We start from the raw sequence: 20,318 nt of genomic DNA, 5'->3' as shown, positions 1-20,318 counted from the left end.
CCTTAGTCAGCGCGCTCTGAGCAGCAGAATGCTCTTTCCCAGGAAGTCTCTGCTTTGCCTGAGTGATCCTTCCTCATCTCCTTTGACAGTGCCCTTTCCCCCTTCCCCCTCCACTTACACCAACACCCATTACCGCACTTTCACCGTCCCATTCGGCTTTGCTTTCCATGTAGATAGTCTATCACGTGAACACGATTCGAATTCGACCCGTGATTCAATCCATTCACACTGCCAGTAACAGCTTATTTCAATTGGGCGTTTCACTTGCTTCCAGCTCTGATAGTGGTGGTGGCGCCAGGGCTGTCGCTCGAGATCCGTAGACTTAATGAATGAGGAGTCACTGGCCAACACAATCGAATATCAGGGAGCATAAGTCTGACTTGGAATCCGTATCGACCGCGCCAATCTTCCCCTTTCCCCCAGAGAGCTGAAAATACCCGTGTATTGACATTATTTGCTGAGCTCCTCATCGATGTCTCCGGCACTTCCCAGCCACTAGACTTACCCTACAGCACAACCAGCCTGCCCTCCAATTTGCATATTTCTACAGTATTTCTTGGTTCGCCATCTCCTGATGTGCTATTGGGAAATTCGGATCTTCAGAATACTTGAAATTTCTCATTTCTAGTCTTGTTGTGGCTGGGCCTTATTCCACCGAAACTCTTCACTCACCGCCTACACATAACGCCTCTCATCACCAAAGCCAGCACATACGACCATACCCACCGGAGAACTCGGGATCCCGTCCGCTCTCCCATAGATAAGCCGGTGAGGGGCGGATTAGTAGTTGGGTCGGTGACGACCAGCGAATCCCCGCTGTTGTATGTTTTTTGGTGTTGACCCTGATTTCTTTTTGTCGCTGGGTGAAGCGATCGTGTGCAGTGAGACTTCCTTGATGTTGGCCTCTCAGCGGAGGCCAGACGAGAGGTCGCCTCATGTCTTGTGACCTCAAACTCAAGGGCAGCCATGGCTCCTTATCTTTTCATCCAACTCCTCTCCCCAGGGCACGGTATTGCAAGATGAACCCAAAGTAACGTTCAAGGAATGAATTGTGTAGCCTCGAGGGCCATGATGTCCAGTTACATCAAACCCGCGATGTCGGGCAGTGTCTAATCTCCATCTAAATATTATATAGGTATATCCACCTCTTTGTTCCTGTTACACCATAAAAAAGAAAGCGCTCTAACATACCGAGGGTATCTAATTCGACGTCATCTCAATCCCTTCCTTAGCGGGTCCACCGTCGGTGATCCCATATCGTCGCTTCAGCACCTCGATGAGAGGTCCATATTCGTAGTCGCTCACCATGCTGTCATGATTACAGCAGGGAGAGTGCCGGATGGGCAGCAGCCACTCAAAAACGGAGTTGCCCATGACCGACTTGAAGTTCCCCCAGTACCCGAGGTCCCAGGGGTTCTCGCCGGGCTCGGTGGTCAAGACTGCGAATGTTCGCCTGGCTTGCTGATCCCTGGCTGACACCCTCGGCTCTGGCGATGCTGTACGAGATCGGTTGACACTATTAAGTTGACCCCTCGAAAAAGTAGTTGAACTTGAAGTAACAGGCGAGAGCGGGTATACGATGGTTTGAAAACGATCTGTCGGTCGAGTGGTGTGGGATACTCGAACAGCCAGTCGAAAGACCTGGTTCTTCTTGAACAAGTCGATGTTAGTAATGTTTGTGAAGACAAAGCGGGCCGACGTCATGGTCATGGCCGAGGTGAAAAGGCAGAACAGGCCTGCGAGAGCGATGCCCACGACGATGCGTGCATCCAAGGATTCTCCGTCTTGCATCTTTAGATGTAGCGAATATCCGGATGTGGCCAGACATACGGCACAGAATGATGCGCAGTACGATGTGAACTGGACAAAGAAATTGAAGGCTGCGACTTGTTAGTTGAGATATAAGTCCATTTCGCAACATTACTCACAATTCTCCCCCACCACGCCTCCTACCCAGGGACACAGGTGATCCATTTTTCGAACACATCGATCAAGGTCACTTGAATGGTGGGCGCGGTCGGGTTTCCAGTTCCTGCACTCAGAGCACCACCTGGGACGGCCGTCGCTCTCGCAGACGAAAACATCTCTGCTGTAAAATGTCTCCAGGCCAGGACTATCAGGATTCGTATCGGGAGGGACCCATGGTAGAGCCTCGAGGTCACCGCCTCGTTTCTTTATCTGCTCGCGTTCCTGGTCGAGGGCTTCTCGTTCGGGCGTCAAGGGGACGAACCCGGTTTTGAATTGAATGGTAAGGAAAGTTCGGAGGTAGGTTGCAACGGTGAGGATGAAGAAAACAAAGTAGAGAACCAAAAGGACGACTGCGACGGCCGTCTTTTTCTTTTCTCGAAGAAGATAGTTGACTTTCCCGTTTCGTTAGTAATACGTCATGCAAGGAGAGGGCTTGATACCACATACCGCAGAGATGTGCAACTGTGAGGTAGGTCGCGTAGCCAATAGCGGCGGCGCAGAAGAACGGGACTAGGCGCACCGTCCACCGCGTCTCTGCGCGGTTGCTCGTCGCTGGTCGTGGCATCGCAACATCGCGGACCTATTTACAGGAGGAGACGGCGAGGGCACTCGAGGGCCATGTCTGTCGAGAAGGAGGGAGAGAGCCGGAAGATTCGGATGGCGGTGACGAAGCCGACGAGGAGGCCAATGAGAGTGAAGAGGTTGGCGAGGGTGACGACGACCTCGTGGGCGCAGACGTGAGAGTTGTCCTCGACTGTTGTTGATGATCTCATTTAACATGTCGCATTAAGCGCGGGATGCAGGAGCGGGCCGGGGACTGTGCGAGAGGTGCCGTGTCAGCATACACCACACTGTACATAATTTGTTCCGTTGCAACATCTATCTTTGCTGAGAGTCTCTACCTATTGGATGTGTAACTATTATAATTCAGTAGGTAATAGTTGTGTTTTTAGTTTTCGCTAGTAACATCAATTGGCTTTTCTTCTCTCGATTCAAATTATTTATCCGATCAATTGATGTCGCCGCTCATCACATGACAGCCACCAACCCTCAGCCAAGAAGGAGGGAGGTCTGGTAATTGAGCAAAATATTCTTTGGAGCCGCACAATCGATGGCGTTTGTCTTCAATTGTAAAATAGCTGTAGGCCCCTCCATTGGCTGAACTAGCTTGATATAATTCACCTGAAAGTGTTGGGCGGAACTCTTAACCAACTGTTATTGGCAGGGGCCGTCCAGCACCGTAACACACCGGGCGGGAGGCGCTCCCCTATCACACCTGTCACACCGAGCTCACCTTAAGCCATTGTCTCAGTTGAGAGCCCAACTGCGCTGAAGAAACAATACGCCTTCAAGTGTATCGTCCCTACTCCTTTGCGATGGCATCAGAGGGAATTCACCCTGTCTAGACGATTGGTTGTCGTGCCTCCCCCAAGGACGGCGATCCCTCTTCTCCCTACGACTCAAAATTGCTTTTGGCTGGTTTCCCACGCCTCAGATTCGAAACTCGCTGGCATCTTCGCCTCGAAAACCTCAACCGTGAGTAGGCATCATCCCTTAGGAAGAAGACATGTCGTTTTTTTTTCTGGTTGAATGTACAATTCATGTCGGCGGCGGCCGCTGTGCATTTATGTATCTACTTCCGCAGGTTGCGAGCTGAAGTATTTGGAATACTGGCGGAGGCGAAGTACTGCGTAAGCACCGACGCAAGCAATTGTGCTGAGTTCGCCGATGGAAGCATTGAGAAGTTTATAGACACCCAGAGAGCCCGTTGGCTTTTTTCGGGTTGCTTTGTCTGGTGTCTTGAACCCCCTTTTTGACATGATGCAGTTCACGATACCTCAGGGCTAGGGCCAGGGGCATCAGCATTGACTGGCTGATTGGATCTCGATCGGGCCCTAGCTTCAGAATAATGCCACCATTATCCCTCCATTTATTCATGTCTCTGACCAAGGAAATACTGGTATTGTTACTCAACCCTAGTCATTTATGTTGAGTCACTATCATTGGGCTATCCTGCGTCGGAGCCTGACAGTTATCTGCCATGATTGTGAAATGAGGCGTCTTTGGCACAATGTTCCTCTTCTCACATCGTCCAAAACCACCGTGAACATCTGAGCATCCTCTTTGGTATTCAGGCGCTCCTTTCAAGCCGCGAAACCGCCACGACCATCAACCACGAGTTCATATTAGCCCAGGCAGAGCACATTCGGCTGAACGCAGTGACACAAACGTCGGCGAAGAATCATCTGCCCTTCTACTTCGGTCCCAAAGGAGGCAGCTCGCATAGACCAATGTGCATGTGCCTTATTTCCAATTGCACATCTGAGCCTGGTGAGCCAGAGGCTCTGCAAGAGCTTGCGGCTCAACTTACCACACCATGGCGCCCCCAAGGCACTCTTCCTACGGCACATAGCTATATAGAGCCGCGTCCTCCTCTTATTTTCTTCTTGGTCTTTTGGTCTGATCTTTTGGGTCCCCCCCTTTCTGCTTGGAGGCCCCCTGAATGGCACTTGACCATGACACTGGTTTGATGGCCTGGACCACAAGTTGGTACGGGCTAGTAATACCTGCTCTGCTAGATGAAGAACGACTAGGCTTGAGATTTGTGAGTGCATAGCAAATAAACACTGGATTACCAATGCTAACTTTTTAACTCTAGTCTAGCTGTGCATCGTGTATCTCGAGCCGTCCGTTTAAACCCCATCATCGAGAGAACCTGGAACTCGAGTAGTTCGAAACAGCGATCAACAATACTGTTTCTATTCGACAAAAACCCAGACGAAACACAGGAAATACGGATTCGAGAGGTGCTGCTCGATTTTCCTGAGCAGTCTTGTTATGCCTCGAGCACTTGGCAAGGCGAATTGTCTGCCTAGAGGTATTGCAGTACCTACCAACTGATGGGCCCACATTGGTGAAGATGTCTCACATCGTCTGCCATGTACCTGGGAAGTACCTGCATATTCACCCAGCCACATGTAGATATCCATTATTCTTGTAAGAGAGATTAAACTGCTAACACGAGCCACAGTCTCCAGGTGGTCGAAAATGCAGCAGCCCGGAGGATCAACAGGGCGGCTGCACATTGGCCGAGTCAGAGCTGGTTGCACAGCATGGTCATTGCCCTATCTTCGCAGAGCCGCATTCATCAATTTAGCCGGGGCCCTCGTCACCATTCCCTCCCCTTTTCCCTTTTCCCTTAGTCTTTCCTCGCCCTATCAAATGTTGGAGTCTTTTGGTCTTTGGAAGGAACCTCCGAGGATCGGATCAACCACAAGTTCAGCCGCACAACGTCAACCCCACAACCGAGGACTTCCCCTCTTCCCCAGCCTGGTCGACGTCACTTAGCAACTTACATCTTGCGACAACAAAAGACCGGCCATACCAGGCTTTACAATTTCAATCGCCCCGTCATTCACACCTGCTTCGGCTGCCATTCCACCGACCGAACCGAAATTACCCAAGCTCCTCAAAACATCATGTGCAACTCTCCTTCGTGGCGGAGCGAGCAAGCGGCGTCCGTGGAGACTTGAAAGGCAAAGGCACACAGATGAATAGCTTTCCCACACCCCTCTCGTCCACAGCGCCCGTCAGATCCTAGTCTCGAGTTTCTTTGTACTTGGGCGAGCGGACAAAGTACAAGTGGTTCGCGATTCGAGCCATACCCTCCAGAAGACCAGCCTCGGCACCCAGAGGTATTTTCATCGTCGCTATGTTACTGCTAACCGATCCAGACGCCCATGTGGCAGCCTCGATGCCAGATCAAAGTGTGCACCCCTTTCGACCGAAACGTCCCCTTACTAAGGCGAGGCGAAGCTTGTGACGGCCCTACCTTGACGCATCTATCCGACGCTTTGACTGACGATGCCGTCACTTAGTCCTCCTGGCGCTGGCTGAGGTCTCGCAAGGCCATGCTTGCTGATAGCTGATCCAATCGAGGAATAGAGCTTCCTGACCGGCCTTTCCGATGTTGTTTTCAGGCGTGACGAGCTTCCCAGCTGTGGGCAATATCCTTTACTACGCCACGGGATAGTCGCACTACGGCCTACGCTAGAGCTTCCTGACTGGTTTCAACTTGATCACAGGTGTTTGATTCATCGCTTGCGCCTCTGTTTATGTTGAGGCGATGGAGATTTGGCAAACATGGGCCTCTCGTCCTCAACTTGTGAGAGGCAAGGTGAGTCTGGAATTTACGCCTTGCCCATGTGGACTTTTGAAAGCATTGGACTTTGATGTTTAACAAAGTAAGTTGAGCGCTGTGCTATGTGAACTGATTCTAGATATAAAAGAGCCGTGAAAGTTCTTTCTATTGAAGTCCTCATCAACACCCTCACCACAACAGCTCAGCTACAGTTCCTACTCAACCGCTTACAACACCTTTTCAACACTCGGTCATCGACTAGATTCTCTTCACATCCCGACAATCACCGTCACCATGCCTTCTCAGCCTCCCACCCAGATGTGGACTTGCTGCAACTGCCGCTTTGACAACTGCGTCGCAACAACTACATACTGTGTGAGATGCTCCCTCGCCTATTGCACCAGCTGCACGACGCACTGGGTCTACGCTCAAGGCTAGCTGCTGAGATGATTCTCACCAGAGGCGACCCTTTGACACAACGATTCCTGAATGGAAGGGAGGTCAAGGAAGCAGTCAACGATTGTTTGGCAGGAATTCGCTTCAAGAAGCCCTTCTTGATGTTTCCTTGATCTTGGCCATGCACCACCAAGGCGCCTCAACCACTTCCAACTTCCCACTTCAGGAGAGGAGATCATGGAGCCCAGGTCCAGAAGTCCAGACTGGACCACTGTCTCATTTACCGATAGCCATGACATGACGACGGCAACAGGATGCCCTCCTTGGGGAAGACCAAAAGAAAAGAAAAACAGAAAAGAACCCCCCCCCCCCCAAAAAAAAAAAAAAAAAAAAAAAAGCATGACGCAGGGGACGAACAGGATGGATGGATGGCGGCGGCGGTATAGAGGGGTGGACACACAGCACATCCCAATGCTCACGCGGAGTTGATGGGCACATTTGCTACCTTCTTTTCACTTGGACGGGACCAGACCTCCAAGTTGTTTTCTTTTGTCGCCGTCTTGTTTTTAGCTGGCTTCTCTTGGGCTCGCGACAAGGCTAGGATCCCAGTTTCTTGCCCCCTTTCCCTCGCAAATTTCCTTTTTCTTCATTTCTTTTCCTTTATCATAGCAAAATTCTTCTCTGTATTTTCTTGCTTGGTGTCTTTTCCTGGATGGTGTTTTCTTCTGGCTCGTGTTATTTCCCTGACATTACTATAGACATACCCCGATAGACCATAGACTTAGCAAATACCATTTCCTATCTCCCAAACATTTTCCGTGCCAACCTCTGACTCCCAATGTCAACTGTGCAATGGTTGTGCAGTAGTAAGATGACCTCTGTTCTCGTCCTCTCTGCTGGGGCGCATGCCCCTGGACGTGTCACCATGCACGAAACCTCTAGGGCATCGCCTGGTCACAGTGAGACGCATCATCCATCCATCCCGTGTAAGCGCCCTCACCAATCGCCCCAGCAATCAAGTCTTCTCTAGCTAGTTATGTCATTGCGCTCGTGATGCCACATTTGCAGTTTTCTTCCTTTTGCACATGTTCCTATTGCCATGTGTTTTCCCCCCTGTTTCGCCTCCCCCTCAATACGCACTGCCTCCTTACCTACCCCGCCTCTCCCCCTCCAGAACGTCCATGGGGAATCCGGGCCTCAACAACAGACGTCACATCACATCACATCACCACACACATGTTTAAAAACACCATAGTTAATACAGTTATGAATATCACCATATTTTCAAACCCCCGCCTGGACGATCCTAATTAAACTCTTTTAATTCTAGACCTTTCATATGTGTGACAACCCACCCCTGCGGCAACTGCGCCACTGTCACACCCTGTCTAATATCCATCACCGAGCAGTCGGTAACACACATTCACTTCTCGCCTTTCTTTTTCCTTTCTGGAAGGGTTAGAGAAGAACGCTCGGACCGAGGCTTATACAAGGGCGTTTTTTTTTATTCTCTTGTCGTATATCTAAGGAGGGAGCCGCAGCAGCAGCAGGGCGTACGATTTAGTTTCTCTGCCTGAAGTTAGTCGTTGTCGCCTCATCTTTTGCGCTCCCGTCTCACCGACTCTTTTGCATCACGGCATCAAGATGCTGAATCGCCGATACATGATTGATCCAGCTGCTGCCTAACATGAGATGAGGAGATGACGAAAGAATGCCTCTGCGATCTTGTTGCGCCCTGGTGTTGCTATTGTCGTCCATCTACACCCACATCCAATCAATCATCCCTGATCCCTGAAACATCACCTCGCAGTCAGCAGACCACGAGCCTCATATCACATCACTCACTCACACTCCAAGCCACCGGACAGACGTGAAGCTTACAGAACACAAACATAGATACTAGGTAGACAAGCAGACATACACATGCCATAGACAACCCGCCGGCCCGCCCTGGTAATGTACAATGCCACCGCCCGCCCTCCTTTTTACGCCTTGGCGCCAGCGAGAAAACAATAGCCGGAGATGAAAATCACTGCAACAAAAAAGCCCAGATCCTTAGAGTCCTCTTCCGTTTCCTTGCCTGACTTTCCTTACTTGTCTTGTCCTCCCTTCTTTCTCCCCTCTCCAAAAAAACTGTCCTTGTCCAGGTCCGCTGGAAAGCCTCGTTTACTTGCACATAAATCCTTCGTCATCATCCGCCCTTTCTTGATTACTTTACTTTACTCCTCCGCCTGCACCACCTCGATCTCGCGAGAAATGTCCAATCCCTTGCGAGGAGACGCGGCTGAGGCGATCGACTTGCGAGAGCTCGTACCTCGAGCGTACGTCTTGGACACGGATCCTTTGGTCGCTGGTGAGCTCTTGGCAGGCGTCACCTTGGCCGTCGTTTTGATGGTCACCTTGGTAATGCTCGAAGCCCCGGCTGATCCACGTCGCTTAGGCGTGCGTGCCGCGTAGGTCTGGATGACTCGCTTGGTGGTCGTCTTCTTCAGGATGGCTCCGGTCGATGCTCGTCGCTTCGCAGGTGACTTGGATCCAAGAGCCGCCTTTCGTCCTGTCGAGGTGACTGTTGACACACCCTTCCTAAGAGCATTGGCTGCGCCCTTAGCAACCTTAGAGCTAGCCAGAGACAGAGCTCGCTTCGCCTGCTTCACGGGCTGAACCTTGCGCTTCTTCGCCGGGCCTCCATCCTTGCCCCCATCGTCACCGATCAGCTCCTTAAGCTTGCGCTTTCCAGCCTTGACGGCACCTTTGACAGCACCCTTGACGGTGTTCTTCGCATCGGACTTGGGAGGCTTCACCTCTCGAGGCTTGGGGCCGAGCACACCACGGCAGTTGGGCTCACCACATAGACACTTCTGGACGTTCTTGGCGGAGAAGGGGTCAAAGTTGTAGTCATAAGTCAACTCCTCACCCGTCGTGATAGGCCTGTCCCCTGCAAATAGGGCCATTCGCGGCTGTCCGGAAACGATCCACTTGATCATTCTGCAATTGGGATTGCAGCTGTGATTCACGAACCGCGCGATGCTCCCTGTCGTCGCATCGATGATCATGTTCTGGTCGAAGCTCATCAGATAGTAACACTGGGCTTAGTCAGCTAATCTGTCCACTCAGAGTTGTCATCTCAAAGTCAAAACTCACCTCATTGTCCTTGTAGACTTCGGTCATGCGACGCTCGCATTCGGCTTCAGTGATAATTTCGCCTGCGTACTCCATGATGATTTGGTTTGGTCGGAAGCATCGGTTGCTTCGCACGCCGTATCCGCGGTCTGATGTCTTGATCACCTCAACTCCCACGCGATACTTGCCGCCCTGGTTACGGCGTGCGGTCAAAGTTGCAAATGCGCGGTTGGTGCAGTGTTCCTTGCCGGCGTTGCAGTTCTGCTCGTCGCACTCGTACAGCATGATTCGGTTCTGGCAGCTCTCACCGCAACCATCCTCGGGCTTGCACACGCACTTGGACTGATAGTCGTGGAAGTGTGGTGACTTGCGCCAGTAGTCCTTGGACTCGCCGATGAACCGATCTAAGCAGCGTTAGTAAAAAAAAAAAAATCTAAATCAAGTTGTCGGGTAAATTACTCTTGGTCATCTTCTTCCACTCATCAGGCTTGGGCTGGCCCGGAGGAAGGGGGTTGCACACATTAAATGGGAGCTTGAAGTCGCGGCCATTGATGAGATTGCGCAGGCCATTAAACATGGGCAAAGGCATGGTCTTGTTGACACGACCGTTGGGGATGAGCTCAGGCAGCTGAGCCAACTTCTTCTTCTCCGTCATAGATAGACCCTTGGAGATATCGATGGGAGCATCCTGGCCTGCATAAAGCCCCTTGTCGAGGTACTTCTTCTCGCGTCTCTTCTTGGCATTGACCACGGGCTCCGGTTCAGCCTCCTCCTCCTCGGCGGGTTCGGGCTCCGACTTTTTTCGTTGTGGCTGCTTCGCGGCGTTGGGGTCAACGTACTTACCATTTGACCAGTATGTAAGAAGCACAGGTTCGGTATCAACGCCGGCAAACTCCTTAGTATCGGCCAAGCGTTTCATTTCCCTAGACATGATCGCTGGCTGCTGCTCAACAGCCTTGCGACTGCGTTTGCTCGGCTTGATTATCTTTGCGTTCGACGGGGTTGCGATAGGCGCGATGGCACTAGAACGGCGTGTCGAGGAACGGTGTGAAGATGGCGAGGGGTCAGCAGTGACCTGGAGGCGAGTCCGCGGTGTGTCTGATTTCTTGAGAGACTGGTGAAGGCTAAGCGCGTGGGTAACATGGCGAACAGAATCGGTAGTCGCAGGGCTTGAGGTCGCCTGTTCCGTATGGTTCACAATCGGACCAGAAATGGTCTTTCGTCGTCGACGATCCGCAACAATGTCGCCATTGGCGCGTCGCTTTCCGTGGCCATCGGTGCCGCTCAGCTTGGCCAGGTTATAGACAGGAGTGCCTATGTTGCTGCGACGAGAACGCAGAGAAGGAGGAGGGGCCGGCTTAGCAGCGGTGACCTTCTTGACAGCCTCGGCGGGAACAGCAGGCGGCGCTGTGTCAATGGGTTCGGGAGCGGCCTCGAGGGGCTCCTGTGGGTGCTCGTGCTCGTGCGCATGCTCGGGCTCGGGCTCGACGGCTACGTGTACGACATCGCGCTTGGGGGATTCCGAGTGAAGACTGGCTTCGTCGGCAACAGTGGTTGGAGGAGTAGAGGTGGTTGACGCGACATTCGAAGATGAATCATCCGTAGCGCCTACCTCGAAGCTGCCCTCAGCGGACAGATCGAGTGCCATGGCGGCAGGGGAACAAGAGTCGTGTACTCGATTTGACGCGAAATGCTCAAGACGCAGTGATCATGAGAAGTCGAAAAACAGGCAAGAGAGAAAGTCGACGGGAAAGAGGATACACTTTCGCGGAGAAAAGAGGCGAAGGATAAAGAGTTGGGGCGTAGTCGAGGTTGGGTTTTGGTTGAAGTTGAGTTTAATAGAGGCAAAGGTAAATGAGAGCGAGGAAGCACGACGAGACGAGACGCGCCGCGCCTAGAGAGTGAGAGTGGGAATGGGAAGGAAGCCCCCGGGTCGGGTGTGGTGTGGGCGTGGGTATGTGCGTGAGCGAGTAAGGTGCAAGGAGCCCGTCAGAGTGGGTGGTCCTTTCCCCCCGCGCGCGCCGGTCCAAGCTGCCACTGGAGAGAAGCAGGAAGGAAGGTACGTATACGGATACCTGGGTCCCGTCTGGACAACAACAACAACCGAAAAAGGAGGACAAGAGATTAGATTTGATGGCGAGTCGAGAGTGTGTGAGAGGCTTTAAATGGCCGACACACAAAAGAGAAGAGAAGAATCAAGTAGGCGAATCGTAATTCACGCCCTCTCGATGAAAGAACGCGTTCTAGAAAGGGGGTTGAGGTCGAGACCGATGTAGAGTCGAGAGGTCGCGCGTCTTGAAGGTCGAAAAAAGTGGGATGAGTGGTGAAGGAAAAAGAGGCGTGCGTGACAGGGAGGAGGAAATACAGAGAAGAGGGGGGCAGCTGCTTCTCCGGAAAAAAAAAAGAATAGTCTCGACGACGACAAGACCGAATGAATAGTGGAGAAGAGAGACGAGGTCTCGTGAGTGTAATACTAACACACGACCGAGGGAAGCACGTATGTCGAGAGTCAGCTCAAGAGAAGAAAGAGGTTGTCAAGAGAGAGATTTTTGTCGTGGTGGATGAAGGAGGATGGTTTATCGCGCCCGCAGGAGGGGAGGATGAGCGAAGGAAGCAAGGGAAAATGGGCTGGGTTATTTCGTTTGCTAATGAGGTAAACACCAGCCGTCGAGAGACCTGCCTACCTTGCTCAGGCCTACAGACAGACCACCCCGTATCATGTATTCACTATGAGGCATTTGCAGAGAAACAGCCAGTCCTAAATGTGAGAGAAGTCTCTTTAAAGTATTGACTGAATTCGCCTTGATCTATTTCGTATATCCTCTGCATCTCTCGAGTTGCAAACCCTCCCCGTTCTTCGAGACTGGCCTCCATCTGCTTTGCCACCGACAGCCTTGACGACAGCTGACTCAGATGACACCGGATATGGGAACCCCATCCATCGTGAAATACCATGAAAAATCAAAGATGGCGATATCTTTACTATCCCGAGATAAAATGTTGAGTTACCGAGTAGTTATTGCCTCTACCCGTCCCTGGGGGAATGTGTTTGGGCGAGACTCCCGGTTATCAATAACCCCGTGACACCCTCCTGTTGCCACTGCAACCCTCAATCACGTCTCAAAACCTCCCAAAAATGCCAACAATGTGTTAGAAATACTTGCAAATGAATATATCAGATGTATGCAAAATCGTCTTTTTGACGTTGCCGCAAAGTTCAGGGGCCAAGGTGTGAGTGACGACCCACGGAGTTTGGGGGCGTGTGAAGCCTTTCGCAGCATCGCGAGCCTCGCCCGCCGAAGAGCCACCGGCCATGATTCACTGTCACATCCTCTGGTCTCTATCTCGAAAGGATGGGCAAAAATGTTTAGGTGGGCGATACCCGTATATCCGCCGCAACTCGACGCTTGACCGACCTCTCCCAGAGACATCCTCGGTTACGGGGCATCAAGTGAGCAGTCATTCGCAACTCCGATGAAGTTCTATCCATCATTATCTCGATTCTACCGTCAGCTCAGCCCGCCCTTTGAACGATACTCGAATTAGTATGCTTGAGACAATCTACCGCCAAAGTCATGCTACGCGCCGAAGCCCCAGATCTGGGGTCTCGGGTGCCTGTCCCGATCCCTTGCAGCTCACTCGATGGTATCACCGCCAAATCCAACTAGCATCATCTAACATTTTAACATTTGCATTCTGGACAGGACCACTCCCTCCAATCTGTTGCATTTTCCCATCAGACCCTCTCAAGACAAAGAAGTAGAGACATCAGCCTTGGCATCCGAGCTTCTTCGCCTCAATCATCCGACACCATTGGCCCCCAGAACACGGTCCCGAGCGAGACACCACAAGAATAAACTTTACAAGACAAGAATCTCTCTTATAGTCTACTTGGGAATTAAAACGTCTCTAGAGCCGAGATCCGCACGCCTTTCCTAGGAGGCGCGCTCGCGAGAACTAAAGTAAAGGGGTATTGTTTATCACAGCGAAAATCACACACGGTTGGTATCCTCCGCACTTTTCTCTCAGCCTTCTCCAAGTCTCAGCCTCGTCGATCACAGGAACATAACAACACTTAGGCGGCCGTCTCCTTCTTCTCAGCCTCGGAAACCGGGATAGGCTCCTTCTTCTCTGACTCAACAGCAGGGGCGGCCTCCTTCTTCTCGGTCTCGGCAGCAGGAGCGGTCTCCTTGTCGGTCTCCTTTGCCTCCTCAACGGGCTTCAGAGTCAGCTTCTCCAAGGACTCCTCAACGGGCTTTTCACCAGCGCTCTGGGTGGCCTTCTCGGCTGTCTCCTCCTTGGCAGCCTCAACAGGAGCCGGGACAGGAGCCGGAGCAGACTCGGCAGCAGGAGTAGATTCGGTAGCAGCAGCGGGCTCGGCGACAGGAGCAGCCTCCGCAGCGGGAGTCTCAGTAACGGGAGCCTTGGTTGGAGCCTCACCCTCCTGAGCCAGGGAAATCTTAAGACCCTCCTTGACACTGGGGCCTTGACCACCATACTCCTTGGGAAGGGTGGAAACAATGTCCTTAAGCTCAGTAGCCAGAGTGGTGCCCGAGGTCATGGGGTGGAACTTGCGGAGGGTGGCAGGGGCGAGGAAGAGCTTCATGGCTCCAAACATCCAGCCCATGATGGCGGGAACGTTGACAAAGTACTTGTGAGCAAGGAGCTCAGGGTAGGCCATGGAGAAGATGGCGATGGTCTCCTTGCTGGCGGCCTTGACGGCAGGGTCCATGCGGAAGAAGCTGACGTTCTGGTAGTCGTGAACCTGGATCATCTGGTAGGGGTCCTCGCCGCCCTCGGGAATAGGCTCGGTGACCTGGTCAAGCTTGAGCTTCTGAACGCTGAGCTCCATGATGGCAGCTCGCCACTTGATGAACCTTTGATAAAATTAGCCAAGGTCCGAGCGTAGAATGCAGTAAACTTACTCCTGGACGTCGCCAAAGGTGGCCTTGTTGTCCTTGACAGCACCGTAGATGTTCCAGGTGATGATGATCTCCTTGCCGCTCTCGCCCTTGTGGACGGTGACGAAACCAAGGTCGTCAAACTTCTTCTTGTTGAAGGTCTTGGTGACGAGGGCAGTAGGGTTCATGTTCTTGCGCCACGTGAGGGCATTGGTGAGCTGCTTCTCAGCGGCAGCGACATCGTCGTTGTTGGCGCGCAGGAACTTCTGGAGCACAACCTTTGTGGGTACGTGATCGATGTTGGAGAGCTGAACACCCCACATCTCCTTGTGAGAGGTCTTGCTGAAAATGTCATCAAGACGAGCGTTGAGCTTGGTGAGAGGCGTCTCTGGGGCAGAAGGACCAGCATCCTCGATGGGGTTCTCATCGGCGGCCTTTGCGGGAGCTTCAGCGTGACCCTCAGCGGGGGCGTCAGCTACAGCGGGAGTAGCGGGAGTCTCCGCAGGGGGAGCGGCAGTGGTCTTGTCCTGTTCGGCAGCCATGATGATCTCAAAGTTGATAAAATGAGATTAATCAAGGGAGGGAGGAAAAGACAGAGTCGAGAAGAGACGCCGAGGTGGAGAGAGGAAGAAAATGGCGTGCGTATGTGGCCGATGTGCTTGTGTAATGTATGCAGCGCAGTGCCGTGCAGTGCAGGTCCGACAACGGGGATGACAGAGAATCGGCTGATGCTGGTGTTGAGGAGAGGAAGATGGGAGCTTGGGTGGAGAGCTAGAGGGAGAAGCTAGCTTAGGTAGCTTTGGGGAACTCGTCTAGTTATTGATAGTAGCCGTCGACCAAGGAACGATGGGGCGAGTGCTTCCTTCTCTTGTTGATGTCAATGTCAATGCAACCTCCTGGATGTTTTGGACTTAGAGATCTCGGCACGGGGGCGGCAAGGGAAGGGATGGACGTGGTACTAGACACACAAACAAGAAGAAAGCGAACCCCTTGAAATAAGACTTGATGAATTGTTTGATTGATCGAGGGGAGAGCGAGCCAAGGGAGGAAAAGAAGGCCAAGCCAAGTCAACATTGCATCTCCGGCCTTACAAGGTAGGGTAGGGAACGGGTGCCCACCGCAGGGTGCCTTCCCCCTGTCGATTCTGCAGGTGGAGATGACGCTCGTTCCTTCTATTGGCCCAAGTCTAATCTGTTACACGTGGAGCCATGACATTCTAGGGGTTGCTCAGCAGAATTCCAGGGCATTGAGGGTGGGTTTCAGGGGAAATGTCACTGCATTGGTGCACTAAATGCCGTTATCAATCTTGTTATGCAAGAGAGGGCATCATAGCATAGACGAGCAGAATTCATGTCAACATCTACGCATCATGGAGAGTAAGAAACCAGAAATAGACACCTGAAGATTCATCTGCATGATGCTATTGAGGAGTTCAAATGTCAACATGTCAATGTGTTGGATAAAGCACAGAGAGGAGAGATCACCGCCATTGACCACATCCATCTCACATTCACAACCTCAACATGTCCATCACAAGCATCACAACACCATAGGCATAAAAAAAAAAAAAAAAAAAAAACTTTTTCCTTTTTCTGTTTTATATAGCAAGTTGTCAAGATTCCAAATCTAGACCATATCCCCATGATCCTCCAGACCCCCAAACCACAGTCCGTTCGCGAGTCCTGATCAAGACGGGCTCACCCCCGTCGACCTCTGCAAGCTACTAACTACCATGATCCGAGAAAACCTGTCAAACCACAAAAATGGTGTGTAAGAGTAGACCGAGTAAAAAGAAAAAACGAAACCAGTAATGCATCGTCCCAATATAAAATGCCGTGGCAGCCATCCATCCATCCATCCATCCATCCATCCTCGCCCCCCAAGGATCAAGTCCTCTATTAGTTATTAAAGCGCCGCAACATCTTCTTCCCCGTGCGTTTGGTCGTCTAGCCTTGGCCCCGATTCGTGATTCGAAACCGACTCCCTATTAGTGCCGGTGAAGTTGCGTATGCCCGCGAGCGCCAGAGTCTTTTCTCTCTATGGGGGTTCCGAGGTGGGGAAAACTGCGTTTAAGAAGAGGGCTGTGCCGAAATGAAAGAGAAAAAGAAAGAGAAAAGAAGCCAGTTGTTGATGTAGACCGAAACCGAGTTGAGTCGCAGTAGAACCAGGCGGCCGAGGCGAAATGCAAATGAGAACGGCTGAGATGCGAAGGCGAAATGCAGAACGAAGAAACCAAGGGTATAGAGCCAGTAGAGTAATGAAAGGAAATGCAGACCGAAAACCAGATCGAAAATCAGAGTGTTGAGTTGTAGTTGAGCCTGTAAGGCTTGCGTTCATTGACGCGTGGTGTTGGCAAACTTGTGATGTTCACCGATGGAGGAGTATACATCCGGTGCCGCAACTTAGTGACGGCCAAGGGCTCGAGTGAGAAGACGCTCAATGGCAGAGAACTCCATAAAGGCGCACTGCTTGAGGGTCATGATGTCAAACTCCGGACCCTGGGTATACCCCACCTCCTGGAAGAAGTATCCCCAGTACTCATCCGTTTCCTTGAGGGTTTCCTGAATCGCGGTGCGTTCAGAAATGGGTCGAACAAGGACATCTCGAGTCGACTGCTCGCGAATGATTCGGATGTACCACTAAAATGATGTTAGCAGATGTTGTCAGAGACCAGAAGACTATAGTTATACTCACATCAAGAACATCCTGAGGGACGCCAGGCTTGACCGTAACAGAGTACTGGTGAACCCAGGAGCTGGCATTCTCGGGCTGGTGGTACATGCGCTGCTCCGCCTGACCCATCTGGACCAGGAACGCAATGTTGTCCTTCTGAAGAATGGTAAATCCCTTACACTTCATGACCGAGGCAACAACACGTCTGAAAAGCTGGTGGTTGAGGTTGACGGGGTCATCGTTTCGGGAAACGGCCCCGGAAAGCAGACGGATCAGCTTGAAGCTGGCCTTGTACATGGCACCACGCTGGGCAACGGTGATGAAGTCAGTGGCGAACCAGGGGAACTTGCCAAGAGTGCTGATGAGGCACTCGTAAGGGCGCTGAGGGCACTCCTTAGAGAAGGGAGACTGGGCTGTTAGTAACTGAGTTGAAGAGACATAAGTACAAAAACTTACTCGGTGAGGAACCTCGACATGCTTGACCAGCATAACCATTTCCTCGCAGGAGATGAAACCCTTGAAGTTGCCCCAGGGCTCACGAGCGCAAGGAGGCAAAATGTTGGGAGTAGCACCATCCCAGAAAACGCCGCGAGCAAGAGGGTAGAGCTCTCTCATGAGAGCGGCCTGGCTAGACAGCTCGACTTCGATAGGACGATCACCAAGACGGCTGACACGTCCGGTCTGAGCAAACTGGTGGTGGCGCTCAGCACAGCGGATCGCGTCCTCCATGGTCTGGAACTCGACAAATGCGTCCATGGTCTTGGACGTGGCGCGGTCCATGATGATGTGCACCGGCTCATCGGCATCATTGAGCATCTTGCTATTGCGGCCGATGAAAGCCACGACCTCTGCACGCTTGGTAGAGAAAGGAATCTGCGGTAGTTAGCATCAAGTTGAGAATTAGCGGAGAGGAGCTAAACTTACGTTCTTCAGGCGGATGACACCGTAGGTGACCGGCTTAGCTGAGCTAGGGCCATCGATGAAGGGGAAGAAGTTCACGTTAAGAGCCATCTGAAGACTGGGAAAGCCCGTGTACGTGCCCGTCAGCTGGTGAAGCTTGTCCGACTTGGGAGCGTTGGCCTTGATGAGAGCCATCTCCATGGCCCGGTCCAGCTGCGCATTGTCCAACATCGCCAACTGCACAGTGGGAGGGGGCAAGTTGGGGAACGGGACCAGAGAGGTAGCATCAGAATGGGCAGGACTGGCAAAAGGGTCCTGAGACGACTCCTGAGGAACATTCTCAGACACAGCCGGAATCGACTCCAAGTTCAGGTTGAAGCGAGGAGGGGGCAGACGCTCAACAGGCTGACCCGAAGTGCGAGGGGCGTAGTTGCGAGGCTCAGTCAGACGCCCGTTAGCAAGAGGGCTGGAGAAAGGAACTCGAGCACGAGGGGCGGTAATCTCGTGAGGAGTATCACCAGGACTCATGAGCGAGAGACCAGAATTCTGGGAGTTGCTCTGAGTAAGACCCGCAGTGTACGACTGGCTCTGGGGGAGTCTGCCCATAGGAACAGACAGACCATTGGGAACTCTGCCGTTGATAAGTCCATTGTTGGTAACTCCGTTGTTAGGAAACCCAACTTTGGGAGGACCAGCATTGACGAAACTGGCATTGGGAACAACCCCATTGGCGAGAAGACCATTGATCGAAGGCACTCCGTTGGGAAGTCCAGTGTTAGCAAATGAAGGATGAGCAACTCCGTTGTTGGTCAGACCATTGTTAGGAAGTCCAACACTGGAATTTCCACTGTTAGAGTGACTATGGTTGACATATCCACCGTTGTTGGGGACTCCAGTGTAGAGGGTCATCTCCGAGTGTCTATGAGGAGGAGACAGAAGACCAGTAGGTGGGCCAGGTTCAACTCCGTTCACCTGAGGGGCCTGGTTTAAGAGTTAGTGATGACAGACCTAAATCAGGGGTCCGAGGAGAGAAGAAACTTACCTGTTCCTGAGGAACACCGTTCATGGTAGCTTGGCCTCCCATCTAAGGGACCGAAGCACCAGGACCGTACGTGTTGGCAGCAGTGGCCAGTTGAGCAAATCCCTCCGCGGGGCTGTTAGGGGGAGCCCGAACATAGTTCTGAAGACCAAACTCTTGGCCAGGGACAATGACCACGGGCATGGGTGGGCGTTCGATGTTCTGGTTCCCGACAAGTCCACTGGACTGAATAGAAGTTAGTAGAGAAGATCAAAAAACACCAGGATCAACTTACTCGCAGAGCATTGGAAATGACCTGGTGAGCAGACGGAATCCAAGACTCGTCGCCAATGGCCATATTCCCGTTGATGCTACCGTGAACGTTGCCGTTGACCATCGGGTGTGGTCCAGAGTGGGCCCCGGTTCCGGCACCTTGGCCCGGAGCGCCCTGGCCGTGGAAGGAAGGAGCTCCTCCCCGAAACGGCGGGTGGGAGCTTAGGGGTCCCGGGTGCTGAGCCGGGGGTTGAACTGCATGCTGGTTCGGGAAGGTGCCGCGTGCCATGTTAGGCAGTACGGCGTTCGACTGGCCGGGAAAGGGGCCAGTGTTATGCGACATCGTGAGATCGCAGACCTAAAATGGGTCATGATTGTCAGTGATTCAAGTCATGACATGGTGAATGGCGGAGTTAAATAGAAGGCAAACGCCCAGGGGCTCCCGCGAGAAACTAATCTCCCGCGACACAGATGAGGAGCGGGTAGGGTCAAAACTTACCAGTAGGGGATAACCACCTAAAGGCTTTCTGATACGGAGACGCAAGACAAAGACTGAATGGAGTTAGTGTTTCTGTACTTGAGAATTTCTGACATGGCGTTTGTCTTTGAGTCGCGAACGAACCTGAATGAAGCGATCGCAAGTGAACGAAGCTCGATTGCGGATGGTTGATTGGAGTTGAATGATGTTGGATGTTGAAAAAGATGAATGCGGAGAAATGCGAGATGAACGCGCGCGCAAACAGACGATCGCCTTTGAGTAGCTAAAAGCGAGCAAACAATCCTTTGAGCTCTGTGGAAGCTGCAAGGTAGAAATGTTTGAAGAGCGATCGCGAAGCGAGTGTGTTCGAGGGAGGATGATGTTGAGGGGAAGAAGAAGGGAAGAGAAAAGAGGCGGAAGGGGGAGGAAGAAGTAGGGCAAACGGGGAGG

At 52.2% G+C, this 20,318-nt stretch overlaps 4 protein-coding genes and 1 non-coding gene across 5 annotated transcripts; 1 reads left to right on the top strand and 4 right to left on the bottom strand.

The window, feature by feature from the left end:
• Positions 1-710: 710 nt before the first annotated feature.
• LRP88_04722 lies at positions 711-826 on the top strand. The gene has a single exon (XR_014475175.1). It is a non-coding gene; the product is annotated as a 5S ribosomal RNA (ribosomal RNA).
• A 374-nt stretch (positions 827-1,200) lies between these two features.
• LRP88_04721 (palmitoyltransferase PFA5) lies at positions 1,201-2,741 on the bottom strand (the record flags this gene model as incomplete). The annotated part of the gene is made up of 4 exons (XM_083241290.1): positions 1,201-1,880; positions 1,929-2,360; positions 2,416-2,502; positions 2,567-2,741. 4 exons carry the CDS (start codon positions 2,739-2,741, stop codon positions 1,201-1,203), a joined length of 1,374 nt encoding a protein of 457 aa, XP_083102438.1.
• A 5,978-nt stretch (positions 2,742-8,719) lies between these two features.
• LRP88_04720 (uncharacterized protein) lies at positions 8,720-11,273 on the bottom strand (the record flags this gene model as incomplete). The annotated part of the gene is made up of 5 exons (XM_083241289.1): positions 8,720-8,812; positions 8,881-9,588; positions 9,647-10,029; positions 10,085-11,069; positions 11,121-11,273. The coding sequence occupies 5 exons, from the start codon at positions 11,271-11,273 to the stop codon at positions 8,720-8,722; spliced, it is 2,322 nt and encodes a 773-aa protein (XP_083102437.1).
• Positions 11,274-13,700: 2,427 nt separating this feature from the next.
• LRP88_04719 (CRAL-TRIO domain-containing protein) lies at positions 13,701-15,068 on the bottom strand (the record flags this gene model as incomplete). The annotated part of the gene is made up of 2 exons (XM_083241288.1): positions 13,701-14,502; positions 14,551-15,068. The coding sequence occupies 2 exons, from the start codon at positions 15,066-15,068 to the stop codon at positions 13,701-13,703; spliced, it is 1,320 nt and encodes a 439-aa protein (XP_083102436.1).
• Positions 15,069-16,928: 1,860 nt separating this feature from the next.
• LRP88_04718 (RNA-binding protein) lies at positions 16,929-19,733 on the bottom strand (the record flags this gene model as incomplete). Its single annotated transcript, XM_083241287.1, has 6 exons — positions 16,929-17,165; positions 17,221-17,607; positions 17,656-18,072; positions 18,124-19,080; positions 19,193-19,363; positions 19,413-19,733. 6 exons carry the CDS (start codon positions 19,731-19,733, stop codon positions 16,929-16,931), a joined length of 2,490 nt encoding a protein of 829 aa, XP_083102435.1.
• Between the last annotated feature and the right edge of the window lie 585 nt (positions 19,734-20,318).

Source organism: Fusarium phalaenopsidis (genome assembly GCF_050370095.1).
Source record: "Fusarium phalaenopsidis strain FUZ10S chromosome Unknown contig_32292, whole genome shotgun sequence".
Lineage (NCBI taxonomy): Eukaryota > Fungi > Ascomycota > Sordariomycetes > Hypocreales > Nectriaceae > Fusarium > Fusarium phalaenopsidis.
The sequence above is the reverse complement of the archived record's forward strand: the minus strand, read 5'-3'. Positions and strand labels throughout refer to the sequence as shown.